At 36.9% G+C, this 15,449-nt stretch overlaps 1 protein-coding gene across 3 annotated transcripts in view; it reads right to left on the bottom strand.

Annotated features, from left to right (window-relative positions):
- Nucleotides 1-2,736: 2,736 nt before the first annotated feature.
- Nucleotides 2,737-15,449, bottom strand: part of SENP8 (SUMO peptidase family member, NEDD8 specific) — a 15,502-nt gene continuing 2,789 nt past the window's right edge. Inside the window, exons 2-3 of one of the 3 annotated variants that reach the window (XM_081831371.1) lie at nucleotides 12,494-12,539; nucleotides 2,737-4,692 (exon numbers count right to left, since the gene is read on the bottom strand). In XM_081831371.1, coding sequence (XP_081687497.1) covers nucleotides 4,018-4,656 — 639 coding nt within the window. In that variant the 5' untranslated portion in view covers nucleotides 4,657-4,692; nucleotides 12,494-12,539 and the 3' untranslated portion in view covers nucleotides 2,737-4,017. Of the gene's footprint in view, nucleotides 4,737-12,493; nucleotides 12,540-15,449 lie in introns of all 3 variants that reach the window. The other 2 variants (XM_081831369.1, XM_081831370.1) reach the window with 2 other exon arrangements.

Genomic DNA, 15,449 nt, shown 5'->3' with positions numbered 1-15,449 from the left:
GCCATGAAGTAATTCTTCTCCTGTCTTTTAACACAAACTACAGGATCTAAGATTAATTTTGTCCAGATTACTGGTAACTCCTCCCTACTATTGACACTGAAGTTGGCTACCATTTCCTCTGACAATCTGACACATTAGTTTCTCCCTGCCTAAGAAAACTTCGTTTACATGCCTTTAGCACCTGATCTTTCCTTAGAGGATTTTGTCTCGTTTTCCCTGCTTTTGTACAGAGTGCTCCATCTGTGCTTAGTTTCATTTATACGAAATGAAATTCCTTTAAGTCCTCTCTTTTTTATGAGATTCCCCAGGCTACTGCTCTCGTTCTACCTCCCATCTTTTATATACAAGGAATCTGAAAGGAAGTACAATGTAGGGCTTTTAAAATACGTTAGATCAGTAGATCAATGTCAGGAGCTGATCCAAATATGACCTAATATGTAAAACAAAGCCAGTTATTATAGAGGTTCTGCTACCTAGCAGTTAATTGAGATGACAATTTCTCACTATTGCTTTCTGTGATAAGCTGGCTGAATTTATGAAATTTATAAAGTGAAGTGAGATTATTTAAAATATTCAAGCAAGGAGTTCTGGCCACCATTTCTGGGAGATGGAGAAAGGAACAGGTGGAGAATGTGAGGAGGGAGATGGAGGCTCTGCATATGAGTCTTGGCCCTGTCACTTTCAATCATGTGACTAAGCTTCTGAGTTGGGTATCTTATCTATGCAGAGAATAATGACAGCTGGCAAAGCATGACAATTAAATGAGATTATATAAGATGTAGTAACATATATAAAGTAACTTGCACATTATAAAGTGATACAAAGATTAGCTGTTGCCATTTACAATCCTTGAATAGTTTTCTCTTTTGTACATAATAGTATTTATCAAGCCATTTTTTACATAGCTATTTAGTTGCAATATAAAACTAAGTTTTCAAACTTGTTGCTAGATTTAAAATGGAACTGGGTAGTGAGACAGAATGGGAATAGGTTTTAGTGTATGCTTTACATATAATATTTAATCCTCATAGTACCCGCTTAAACAGGCTACTATTTTGATTTTGCAGATGAGGCTATGAAATCTTAAACCTGCCTGAGGCTATACATTTATAACAGATAGGGCCTGAATTTGATTAACACATTCATGCTCTTTCCCACAACCACAACATGTAAATTTCTGTATTTTCCCTTTTTCTATTTTAAGTGATGGAAGAAAAAATTTAAATAACCACATGACTGAGAAATTCTATTTTGTCATTTAAATGAAATATGTATTAAAACATATGGCCAATATGGAAATAGTAAAAATAATAAGGTATGTATCAGAAATATAATCCACTTGTGATTTTTGAATGATTCTGATCCAATTAGGACTGGTGAATATAAACTTAAATAGCTATCTAGCCAAAGGGGAGAAATATTTTTGATTTGAACAGTATTAAATAGAAAGCCCACAGTATACCTAAAACTAATATGACATTGTTAGTTATACTCAAATAAAAAAAAAAGAAAGCCCACTGATACTTATTTTTATTTTTGACCACCATCTATAGCTGGGCTTACAAATGGCAACTTTTCCAAATTCCATGAGACAAGACACAGGTTGGATAAGTCTGAATATAGTATGGAGCAATACTTCAGGGTATTTGAAAGCAGGGAAGTTCAGTATAATTGCTCAATCCAATTCTGAAAAACCTGCTTTCCTTTTGAATATTCTGAAGCTGAGTTTTGCAGACTGGATTCTTTTGACTCTAAGAGAAAAGGAAACACAGTACCACAGAAGAGCTTTTCCCAATTTTGTATCGCATAGCATCAAAAGTGTATGGTCAAGCAAGTGCATAACCTATAGCCATTATAGTACCTAGGGAAATATTACAAGTAAACTCTTAAAGTCTCCTGTCATTTACAATGCTAACACTTACAAATGGCATACTCAAAAATTGTATAGAAGACTAATCTGTGGTACAGTCCAAACATGTTATGTATTTGGAAAAGGAAACCTTAGATTTTATCTTTTTTTCTTTTTTAAAGACTTTGCTAGTTTAGTTCAAAAAAATAACTTTTAGGGAGTCAGGAAAATTGCTCATATGGATTGACTTGTAAGAGGAAGATGATCTGACATTTAAACAGATATACTTTGCTTTATCAGAACAAATTTTCCCAGAGAGCCTTTGAGTCTTTCATAGTCTAGACACCTAAGTTAACAGTTACTGAAATGATATTGCCTTCTTATCTTTATCTACAGTTAATGGCCTCAGTTGTCACTCCTCTTGCTGTCCTTCTCTCCCCCATTTCACCTCTATGGCTGATTGCTAGTTCCTAATCTTTTATTTTCCTGCTCCCATTTTTATTAGGTCTCTTTTTTATCCAAAACATACTGACTTGAAATGGAAACTTTTTTGTAGCTTTCTCAGACTTTCAGTTTCAACTCATGTTCACTCAGCTTGCTATGTAACCTATATTACTTACACTGTGTTTTCCCTCCCTGACTAAAAGGAACTGAGTTACTGCCTTTGTGGTTACTGAGTGGTGAGGTTATTTTGGGCCATGAGGGCTGGGGGCAAAGGTAGGCTGGGGAGGGAGGTGAAATAAATTTCACAGCTGAAACTAATCTTTGGTTTTCAAGCCTCATATGCATTGCAATCTAATTCTTGTTAGGAGTAGAATTAATGTGTGTACCCAACATATCATCTAGTTGTTAACTATCTGAAACTCAGAAAAAAACCACATAAATGATTTAGGAGGGATGGCATTTCTTTTTATTCTTGGTTCCATATTTAAAAAATAATATCGTCTGCATTTTGAATTAAGTGGAAGGGTTGAGAAAGGTCACTTTTTCTGCTTTATAATCGCAAAAACAAACCAACTTTTAGTCTGCAAGTTTTAGATACAATAATAGCCCTGATATCACCATGACATAACTGAAAACAATTCTGCCAGATTACAGATAGAGAGGAAAGGAAAAACTATGACTATCAGAAAGCAGCAATATTAGAAATTAACAGGTAACTTTGGGAAGTTATCAGCTACGAGTTTTAAAACCACAGAACTTTGGATATAAGGAAGGAGTGTATGCATGGCTAACAGACAAAGTGAAGAAAAGCCGCTACCAATGCAGAGCAGCAAGTCGACCCATTCACTGAGTGAACTAAAAGGTCTAACAGCCATATATTTTAATGAAGTTACTCAAGATCCCCCCTTTCTTTTTTTTTTTTTTTTTAAAGATTTTATTTATTTATTTATTTGACAGAGAGAGAGATAGCGAGAGCAGGAACACAAGCAGGGGGAGTGGGAGAGCGAGAAGCAGGCTTCCTGCCGAGCAGGAAGCCCGATGTGGGACTCGATCCCAGGACCCTGGGATCATGACCTGAGCCGAAGGCAGACGCTTAACGACTGAGCCACCCAGGCGCCCAAGATCCCCCCTTTCTTAAAGCAGTCCAGGAATCAGATGGGGGAAGATGGGCTAACATCATTTTTATCAAATATCTGCAAAGGTTACAAAGATAGCCAGGAAAGCCTCTGCATGGTGAATGGAAGAGATACCACAGAAACGAGTATTTGATTCTAATATTTAGATCTTGAATTAGGTTAGATCTTGACCTGCTTCTAGCCAGTTGATCTCTGTGCAATACGTTGATTCTTCTATAACGTTCTTCGTGCATTCCTCTAGATTTCACGTATACTTGATTTCTTTAAAGATCATTGCTTTTCCTCTGGAATAAGCCAATGTGGATAAGGGAGACAAAAAGGGAATTAATAAATGTTAAGATAGCGTGGTTTTAAGGTTTTGATACATAACTTGAAGAAATTGTCACATTGCACACTGCTCTCAAGTTAGGGTTAAAGTGAAACTTTCCATTTGGATAATGCAGAGGATGACATTCTTCCAGGGAAAAATGAGAACACTAAGCTTCCCTCTACTAGGCAGCTTCCTTCAGGCACTGAGACTGCAGCCATCCAATAAATGGGGATGGGCAGAAAGAAGAGACTTCAAAAGTCACAGATACAGTTTGATAGCTAATTTTTGGCAAGTCTGGCAATGAGAGCTTTCCATTCTCCTCTTTTCTTTGTGATGTATGTAGGAGTGAGTAGCTGCAATAGTGATTCTGGCTGTTGCCTAAAGAAGTTCTGACACAAGGCCTCAGTGTTACAAATCACATACATCCCACAGTCATAGCTGTTTTGTTGAGCAGGGGCTTTCTCTTCCACAAAGGCCAGTTTGTCTCCTTTTCTGCCTAAGAAAGCTTCCAGTTTCTCTGCTACCTGCTTTGCATGGACTGAGTTGCTTCTGCTATGGGAATCATAGTGAAAAAAGCTATTTTTATCTTGTACATAAACCAACAAACTCCAATGGGTTCCCCCAGCTGCCTCGTTGGAATTATCATTGATGGCTAAAAATACAACTCTCTTGTTGGGGAGGTCCAGGGGTTCAAGGAACATGGCAATCTCTGTTCGGTTGCTAGTGCACTTGATGAACTGGGTAACTTCGGGGCTGATGAAGCAGACATGGTCAGAACAGTCATGAAACTGACTGTTGGCAAAGTACTCAAAGGCAAATCCAATGATATGGTCATTGAGCCAGCTTGGAGGATCCAACAGTGAGACATCTGATCGCCGCAGTAGACTGTCCATATAACTCAAGACTACGGGGTCCATCTTGTACTGATCAGGGTTGATTAGAAATTCCAGAAGCTGAAGGAGAGGCAGAAGATAATATATACTGTTGAATATGATACCTGGGTATAAAATGAGGGTCATAAATAGAAGCTACTCTTACAGGGTTTTGGTAAAGATTAAATATAATTGTAAAATGTTCAGCAACAATACCTGGCTAAGAGTAAACATTCAAGAGACCCTAACTTATGTGCTATATGTTAACAGTTAGAATGAAAACTTTGGAAACATTTCATGCTGAAACAATAAGCATGAATTTTTAATTTCCTCTTTAGATGCACAGTTTCATTAAAATTATAACAAACATTTATGAAACGTCCTAGCATTAACCATATACTTATTTGGCCCTTTATGCATGATAATAACGGCAAATTATTTTTACATTAAAGTGAATTTTCAAAGAGTCTAAAGAAAAATGCTGCTCATTAACAAAGGAAATAGTTTCCATTTCAACGTTAATTTTCAAGAGATAAGATAAAAATATTGCTTCCTCATTCCATAATGGAAAGTGACAGTGATTAGAGTTGTAGTTAAAAGGAACCACAATTTCAAGAACAGAAAATTGTGAGAGTAACACAAATAAAAAACATTCCTGGTTCTGCCTGAGTTGTGAGCATGAGTGATATAATATGTCCTAGTCCACTTCCCATCTTTAACCTCAAGTGGTAAGATAAAGACTATGTAATGTTTATAAGTTAGGGGGCACCTGGGTGGCTCAGGTGGTTAAGCATCTGCCGTCGGCTCAGGTCATGATCTCCAGGTCCTGGGATAGAGCCCCGCATCAGGGTCCCAGCTCAACAGGGAGTCTGCTTCACCCTCTCCCCTTCCCCTTGCTTGTGCTCTCTCCCTCTCAGATAAATAAGTAAATCTTTAAAAAATATATATAAGTTAGATTTTTTTTTTGTAAATTGAAAGGTAGTTAGGCACAGGAATCAAGAGACCTGGATCTAGCCCCAGTCCTACCACAAAATTTAAATGATTTTGTCCTTGCTTTTGTTGTCTGTAAAAAGGGTATACATTTGCTTTACATGCCTTAGTGAATTGTAGAAAAGGCCAAATAGTTTTACTTGAAGGTATTAAAAGAATATAAAATGTTGTACTAATAGTATTTATATTATTAATTGATATTAGTAAGGTGATCAGAAAATCTAGATAGTACTCCATACCAATGGAAGCAAATGAAGTTTGGAAACAAACATCTATTCCTATTATCTTGTCCAAACAAAAGCATGACTAATTTAGAGTAGAGCAAGACAAATTATATGGTAAGATTAATACACTTATGATCACCCAAGGTAAGGTGCTAACAAAGACAAGAAGTCTGATCAGTGTGGAAGGTAACAATATTTGAGCAAAAGAGAGTTAACTGCTATTCATGACCTGGCAGCATTACAACATCACTACAAATCACAAAGCAATAAACAGTCACATGCAGATACAGTACAAAACAAAGCATATTGTAAGAAAATGTAACCATTTCTGTGAAAGACTGGGCTAGAATAATCAATTTAATCAATTCTCCCCATTAGACCAGGTTTCTACCACTTGATTACACTACTAAAATAATAAAATTTTGTGGCACAACCATTTTCCTGTGATTAAAACCCTGTGAAAACTATACAGAAAAATAAATATACCCCTCAAGAGAAAAAGCCTAAAGTAAATGAGGTAACTAAGAAGCACCAAAAATGGTTTTATGTGCATACAGTATATCATAATCTGAACTATTTCAGAAACAATAGAAGGCTGTTTATGAGAAAAAATATATATACATATTAATATAGATATACAAAATTAGATGGCATGAATTAAGATTTTCTTAAGAGAGAATAACTTCAGCAGAGACATAAACTAGAACCAGGAACAAAGTTAACGAGGCATAGAGCACATTTGCTATGGGTGGGCCACAAATCTGGCTGTAAGCTTTTTGGCAGCTAACCAGAGAGCGTTAAGTTAAACATTCACAGTGTCCATAAGGTAAAAACAAAGCAATTGCTCAGAAGAGATAAAAGCATTCTTTGTATTAAGCTTTGACAGTTTTCTTTCAAGAAATTTTCATAAAAGACACAGTGTCTCATAATGAATAATGTCCCACAATATTTTTATAATAGATGAAGTAGTTTCAGAGGATTGTTTCTTATAATGATCCTTCATATCCAGCCTGATGGCAAATGAATAAACAGCAATCTAGTAAAGGCAAGTCTATGGAGGCTAGGTACTCAGCTTCCTGCTGATCTGACTTAAGAGTAAATGAATATGAAAAGGGAATGACTGCTTGTGCATCAAGCAAGTCTCCCTCAATCTTTCCCCCATGCTTTCAATGAATACTATGTAGTGGTAAGTGCCAGACTGTACTGCCTGGCAAATACTTGGAGACCTACTTACTCTCTATGCTGAGAGCTGAAATCAGACCCACATCTTAACAGCCAAACCAACTAGGGATAGAAGTCTACAAGGAGAAGAGTGCCTGAAGAGACAGGCATCTCATCTTGGAGGGAGTGAGCGAAGTGGCCAAGATTTCCTTCAGAAAAGTTGTAGTGTTTTGTTTGACTTTGAAAATACCCAAAATACAGACAATGGGTCAATCAAGGATCTGGTTCTACTCCACTGGATGGAATGATTACACGACTGCAATAGTTTAACCCCAACAATCCTAAAGCAAATGGAACCAAACTAGCCTTTGGCCAAACCATCATTAGCCAAGAAAAACTCTAAACTTCACATCTGAAGACTTGAATTTTAGACTCAGTTCTGTTACTCATTGGCCATATGATCATAAATAAACTACTTAATTTCTTTAAGCCTCAGTATCCTCTTCTGTAAAGTGACAATATTAATACATGACCTTTATCACAGAGTATTTGTGAATATAAAATGAAGAAACATTGATAATGAAGATTTTTCAAAATATAACATAAAGTAGTATTTCCAGATATCCATTGTGTCATGAAGAAATTTATATCCCAATAACTGGTAACTGTAATGTATTTCATTTAACAAATGTTTATTGAGGGCGCCTGGGTGGCTCAGTCGTTAAGCGTCTGCTTCGGCTCAGGTCATGGTCCCGGGGTCCTGGGGTCAAGCCCCACATCGGGCTCGAGCCTGCTTCTCCCTCTCCCACTCCCCCTACTTGTGCTCGCTCGCTCTCGCTGTGTCTCTCTCTGTCAAATAAATAAATAAAATCTTTAAAAAAAACCCACAAAAAACAAAAACAAAAACAAATGTTTATTGAGTGTTTCCTCTGTGCTAGGGGTTGGAAATATAGAATGGGAATGAAATAGTCATAGTTCCTACTCTCATTGAGCTTAAGCCTATTATGTTACAATGAAGACATTGTAAATATACAATTTTTTTAGTCAGTAAACACCTACCAAGAACCTAATATTTTTTTTAAAAGATTTTATTGAGAGAGAGAGACACACACAGAGACAGAGATCATGAGCGGGGGGAAGTGGGAGAGGGAGAAGCAGACCCCCACTGAGCCGGGAGCCTGATGTGGGACTTGATCCCAGGACCCTGGGATCATGACCTGAGCCGAAGGCAGATGCTTAGCCACCAAGGCACCCCTGAGTACCTAATATTAGCTATTGTGGGAGATACCAAGATGTACAAGGTGGCTTATAGTCAGTAAGAAACCCACAAGGGGCAGAAATAAAATGTATGGGAATTCAGAATAGGGAACAATCACTCCTGGCTAAGAGGGTGAAAGGGAAAGAGAGCTGAGATCAGGAACGACTTCAAGGAGAAAGTGACATGAGTGGGCTCTTGAAAGGCAGGTAGAGCTGAATCCATGGAGAAGGGCATTAAGAAGGTGAGAGAGGCGGGGAGCCTGGGTGGCTCAGTTGGTTAAGCGACTGCCTTCGGCTCAGGTCATGATCCTGGAGTCCCGGGATCGAGTCCCGCATCGGGCTCCCTGCTTGGCGGGGAGTCTGCTTCTCCCTCTGACCCTCCTCCCTGTCATGCTCTCTGTCTCTCATTCTCTCTCTCTCAAATAAATAAAATCTTAAAAAAAAAAAAAAAAAAAAGAAGGTGAGAGAGGCAAGGGAAATGCCTTTAGAAGTGTGGTCCAGTCTGGCTGGAATGAAGTAAGAGTAAGGGTACATGTGAGGGTAGAGGAAGATTATTAGAAACTAAATGGTAACAGACTGAAGTCCAGATGAAAGAGTTTGGAATTTATATTGGAGGAAATGGGAAGCCATTATGGCAAGGCTGGTGCTTTAGGAAGTATACTAATTCAGCCATGGTATATAGGATTAATTGGTAGGGAGAGAATTGGAGGAAGAGATCAAGTAGATTTTTATTGAAAGTAAAGGTATAGGGGTGCCTGGGTGGTTCAATCGTTAAGTGTCTGCTTTCGGCTCAGGTCCTGATCCTGGGGTCCTGGGATGGAGTCCCACATCGGGCTCCCTGCTCAGCGGGAAGCCTGCTTCTCCCTCTCCTACTCCCCCTGCTTGTGTTACCTCTCTCGCTGTGTCTCTTTCTGTCAAATAGATAAATAAAATCTAAAAAAAAAAAAAAAAAGTGAAGGTATAGGAGGAAATGACCTAAATCAGGGGAAATGGTAGTAGAAATGGGGAGGCAAGGAGGAAAAGGTACTGTAGACAGAGACTCAGGAAGTGATCAGAGAATAGTGGATAAGAGAGAATTAGGAAATGGTCTGTGGGTTTCAGTTGGGGTGACTGAAAGGATGATGATCCCATTATTAATGGGGTAGGGAAAAGGGAGACAGAAAGGGACCTAGCAAAAGAACCAAGAACCATCTAGAACCATCCTAGGGATATTTCCTTTCTATATAGTGAGCACTGTGCTTGGTGTATCTGAGGTACAATAAATGTCTGCCAGATGACTGAAACATTTCAAAAAAGGAGTCAGAACATAGAATAGGGAAAATAAGATAAATAAGGCCTCTTAAGATGTTTGTATTGTCTTTCACATCCCCATTTTTGCTTTGGTTTTGTGTTTTTTCTGTTCTCCTCTGTTAATAGTAAATAAGACCTATGTACTTGGTCTTGGTGGATGGTAAGGAATATTGGGGAGTGAACTGGGGAGACAATAACCTCCTAATTCTATTTGTAAAGTCCTACAAATTATATTATAGTTCTATATTTTGGGGTTAGGAGACTTTGGGTCCAGGCTCTGACTTTGCCACTTGCCTATCTATGTGACTCTGGGCAAGTTATTTATTCTCTTTCTGAGCCTCATTTTCCTCATCTGTAAAATGAGGTAATAAAAACACCTGCCTCACAGGGTTGTTACACAAAATAAAAACATGAGTAAAAACACTCAGCATGGGGACACCTGGGTGGCTCATTCGGTTAAGCATCTGCCTTTGGCTCAGGTCATGATTCCAGGGTCCTGGGATCAAGCCCCACATTGGGTTCCCTGCTCAGCGGGGAGCCGGCTTCTCCCTCTGCCTGCGGCTCCCCCTGCTTGTGCTCTCTGACAAATAAATAAAATCTTAAAAATAAAAACAAACCACAACACTCAGCATGTCGTCTAACATACAGCAGGCTCTCAAAAAGAGTTTTCTTCCTTGCTCCCTATTATTTGGGGTGGCAATAATGGGACTTAGAAATTTTTTTTTTTTTTAATAATTTATTTATTTGACAGAGAGAGAGAGGGAACACAAGCAAGGGGAGTGTGAGAAGGAGAAGCAGGCTTCCCGCAGAGCAGGGAGCCCGATGTGGGGCTCCATCCCAGGACCCTGTGATCATGACCTGAGCCGAAGGCAGACGCTTAATGGCTGAGCCACCCAGGAGCCCCTCCTTTTTTTTTTTTTTTTTAAAGATTTTATTTATTTGAGAGAGAGAGAGAGAGAACAAGCAGGGGGAGTGGCAGGCAAAGGGAGAGGGAGAGTGAAAGGGAGAAGCAGGCTCCCTGTGGAGCAGGGAACTTGACACGGGGCTCGATCCCAGGACCCTGGGATCATGACCTGAGCTGAAGGCAGACGCTTAACCGACTGAGCCACCCAGGCACCCCAGAAATTTCTTGAAAATAAAGCATGTTTGTTTTTTTTTATAAAGCCACAAAGTCATAAAGAATAGACCTAGCTAGGGCATGACTCTGCTCTGTGCTTTACCTTTGGCATAAGAAGAGTGAATGCTAACTCCAGAGAAAATTGTTCTCTCCACTGAGTGAAGCAATGATGTTAATGTGTTGTCAGTATATACAAGCCCTGCAATTACAGTTTATCTTCCAACTTCTGTAGCTAAATGAAGCTAATATTGAAACCATAGCATAGAATATTTCCTAAACAAAGGCTTAATTTTTTAAAAAAGGGACTACTTTTTCATATTAATCTTAAAATCCTTAAACCCAAGCATATTGTTTGAATATTTGTTATAAAAAATAAGGTAATTACATAAAAGGTAATAAAAACTACCTTAAAGGGAAAATTTATAATTCAATAGGAGCCAACCTGATTACCTGCTGATATAAGTAAGGGAAGAAGCTGCTGGTTCAGTAGAAAAAAACACTAGGTTGGGAGTCAGTTTCAATGAACTACGTTCTGAAGGCGTGCTGTCCAATAGTATTTTTGGCGATTATGGAAATGTTCCTTAACTGAATATTAAATTTTAATTAACTTAAATTTAAATATCTACATGTGGCTATTGGCTATTATTTTGGACAGTACAGTTCCACAGATTTCATAGGTATTTCTTGAAAGAAAAAAAATAAAATTATATGGTTAAATAAGTTAGGGAAATCCTGCATCCTAAAACTCCTTATTGGAGATTCATAACGCACACAAGCATATTAGAGGCTAGAAGAAGTTCTGCAATAAAGAAAGGTAACTTTTCTTGGTCTTATTTTTTTCCCAAACTCATTTGACCATGAGACACCTTTTTTTTTTTTTTTAACAGAATTCTATTGACACCTTACTGTCTGTAGTGAAGTTTGGAATATGCTTGCTGAGTTATTTAATAAATGGCATTGAGACGAACTGTTAAACATTTGATAAAAAAAGAAGTTAGATCTCTAACTCATACCTTATATCAAATTATATTTTAGGTGGAATAAAATTTAAATGTTAAGAAAGGAAACAAAAATATTAGAAGAAAATGGAGCTTAATACACTTATATGACTGGCCAATAAACACATGTAAAGAAACTCAACACCTCACTAGTAATCAAAAGAAATCAAGTTGAAGCAAGATTTCATTTTTTATCTATCAAATCAGCAAAGATGAGGAAAACTGATAATAACCAGCATTGCTGAGAGACCATGGAAAAACAGGCATTCTCACTCTTTATAGGAATATAAACAAATGCAAGCTTTTTGAAGGGTAATTTGCCATTATATTTTAATTCTTAAGAAATGTCTACATGTAGGTATTAAACTTTCAGAAATTTATTTTAAGGGAAACATTAAGGATGTGTGCAAAAATTTAACAAGAATGTTCATCACAGCAGTGTTTATAAAAGAAAAACTGAAAGAATCTGGAAGTTCAAAAGAGGACTGGTAAATTTAAATAACAGGCTTTCATACAATGAAATGTTTTCAGCCATTAAAAAATAAAGTTGTAGATACAAATTTATTGACATAGATATTCATAATAGGCTATGAAAAGAAAGTTTATATAAAAATTTGTACAAGAAAAACAGACACAAAAATAATCAAGAATGATAGCCATTCAAAGTTTAAATATCATTTTAAAAAGAGAATTATTAGTACTTCTTAACTTTTTTCCTTCTACCTTTTGATACCGTCTGCTTTATTTTTTCACCCCTTCTTTTTATAATGAGCACATAACCAATAAATACAGCTATTTCCATTCAGGAAAAAAAAAGATGTACCACCTCCCACTCTTACACTGACCTAAAATATGTCTGTTTCTTCAATTCACTGGTCTCACTTCTGTCCTCTGGAAAAAAACAGAGAAAGTCTAATTTCTCTTCTATAACCCTTCAAACACAAAGATGTAAAATTAATCTTTTTACTAAAATTAGATTATGTCCAACTTCTAATGTATGATCCCATTTGCAATTTCACAAAAAGAATAAAATCCAAGACCAAATGTGCTTTTCATGGCAGCATAAGCAGAAATATTTTCAGGAAGGAAGTTCAAACTTTTTTTTTTTTTGGTTTCAATTTCCTCCTATTAAACATTTCCTTTTAATGCTAGCTTAAACCATCCAAAGATTTGTATAAAGTGGAATGTAAAAATTACCATTAAGATTTATATATCCCTCTTGAGGGCAGAGATTATTAGATTTTACTCATCCCTGTTTTCTTTAGTGCTTGACAAACTGGAGAAATTTTAGTGTTTTCCCTGAACAAAATACAGAAGTAAAATACATTTTGAAAAACTCTTAAAAACACAAAATTGTCATAAACATAGGAAGATCTCTCAATTTCATAGATTATTTATAAATTTGAACAATAGCCCTCTGACATCAATATTTTACAAGTAGAGGAATTCAGCTCTCAAAGTAGAAAAACTACTTGGTATGATGATGATGCCTGTTAACTCTTACTACCATAAATTCCATTTGGTCCTGCCTTGGGCCAGGGTTAGATAAAACAGGTGGCTTTTTAGGATTTCTTCTAGAATCAAGGTTCTCTATTTACTCCTCTGTTATTAGGTATGACTATCAAGGGCTAAGGTGTCATTGACCATGAAAAGAATTTTATTCTCAGTCTATCATTTCTAACTCAAAGTTTCCATCTATAATTGTACATTTTTTTTTCTTCATATATACCTGATGTAAACACCAGCCTTTTCTTAAACTGTGCTTTGCTGATAATCTTCTGAGAAATGACTTTATACAATTGCAAAATTTAAAATACCTGGGGTTATTAGGACAGTGTGTGGGGAGGCCAATAGGTTCAATGAGAGGTCTGAGTAAGATAATATTTTAAAAGGAGTGGACAGATTTTTATCATATGCATTATCAAATTAAAGCTAATAAGGTGTGATCAAGCTAAAGTTATAATCTGCCTGATTTCATAAATAACCACTGTATTCAGCACACAGTAGCTGTATGCCAACATAGTTTGAAAGAGTATGAAAAATCCATCATCTTTTAATCTTATTTGTCCTGTAGATTTCAAAGCCTGGTAAATCATTTTTTCATAAATAGTTAAGAGGTAAATTGTTATTACAAACTCCTAATTATTGGGTTTCAAAAACATGGTTGGCACATAGTAGGGGTTCAATAAATATTTAACGAATGAATGAAAGAATGAATTTATGTTTTACCGTATTGTGCTCACAGGAAAACGAGATCTGAAGTGGCCCAATTATACATAAGGAATTTTCTGTTGTAGCAATTTGTCTTTAAATGTTAACTAACACAAATATTTGTGAGTTATCTGACCAAGCTTGAATTATGTATTATTAAGTAGGGCTAAACATTTCTAGCAACTATTTATTTTAGCTGCTAATGTAAACTGCCAAGTTGCTACAACAAATGGTAGTGAGAATATTAGAGCCAACTAAGGCCCCAAATCCCCAAGCTATTGTTTTGAAGGAATTGAACCTACCACAGTACTTGGACAGAGTACTTATGTATTTATTCATTGGCCATAGGGAAGGAAGGCCTCAAGTTTTTTTTTTTTAAGATTTTATTTATTTGAGAGAGAGACAGAGATAGGACAGAGATAGTGAGAGAGAGCACAAGCGGGGAGGAGAGGGAGAAGTAGGCTCCCCCATTAGTAGGGAGCGCAATGTGGGGCTCGACCCCAGGTCATGACCTGAGCCGAAGGCAGAGACGCTTAACCGACTGAGCCACCCAGGCGCCCCAGAAGGCCTCAAGTTTTTAAACCTATAATTTAGATGCTCAAAAATAATAACTGTAATTGGGACAATTTTTTTTTTTTTTCCAGTTTCAGGACTGTGTTCCAGTGCTTTTCTAACAGATGAAGGTGTGGAAGGGGTAGCCATTTAATTGGAAGCCAGAGAAAGGAAATTTCAGAGATCTTTTGTAAGTAATATTCTTAAAAAGTTTCGTTAAGTTTCAAGTATTCTTGCTGCAGACAGACCTGTTTCCCCATTCCCCTAAAAAGGAGATAGATAGACGAACCCCAATCTCTATATAAACTTGATTCGCAGTCTGTATTGAACCACAGCACTACCCAAATGGTCTCCAATAGTTAGATGGACAAAATCAGTATAGGCTAGTCATGCTGAAGAAGGTAGTCTCTCAGAGAAACTGATTCAGAAAGTTAACTTGACATTACTTATTTGGATTAGTAATACTTGACCCCATAATTAATGTTTTGAATATGTTTAAAGCATACAAGTTGGGCACTAGCTGGAATTTGGGCAGTAAGTTTTGCATAGTCTGGTATTGATCAGTTTCTAAAGAGATGGGTTATCTGGGCTTTGAGGACTTCTTTTTTGTTTGCTAATGCATTTTACTCATCCAAGAGGTTTAAGGAATTGACAAAGAGACAACAAACTTGACCTTAAAAAGTCAGAAATACAGGACTTACAGGTGTAGATGGAATTTAACCAAGAAAGGCTTTAGCAACACCTGGGAACCTATATCTATGGTAAAGCCATTGCCCATGTAAAATGCTAATTGACCTCCACACTAGTGTGTACATCTCTATTGAAAGGTATGTGATTTAGACCAACTTATGTTTCTTTAGACTAGTCTGTCACACTGGGGAAACAAAGTAACTTAGCAGACCCTTTAGAGATCACTTTATAGTAAAATTTAGTTAAAAAAATTTTAATTATTGGTCCAGACTCTTCATTCCTATCTTCTGACAATCCAATCTACAAACGAACTCTAATTACATTATTCTACTCCAAAATTTTTTTTTT

This window comes from Leptonychotes weddellii, chromosome 9, assembly GCF_054177405.1.
Source record: "Leptonychotes weddellii isolate Sample4059 chromosome 9, ASM5417740v2, whole genome shotgun sequence".
NCBI lineage: Eukaryota > Metazoa > Chordata > Mammalia > Carnivora > Phocidae > Leptonychotes > Leptonychotes weddellii.
The sequence above is the reverse complement of the archived record's forward strand: the minus strand, read 5'-3'. Positions and strand labels throughout refer to the sequence as shown.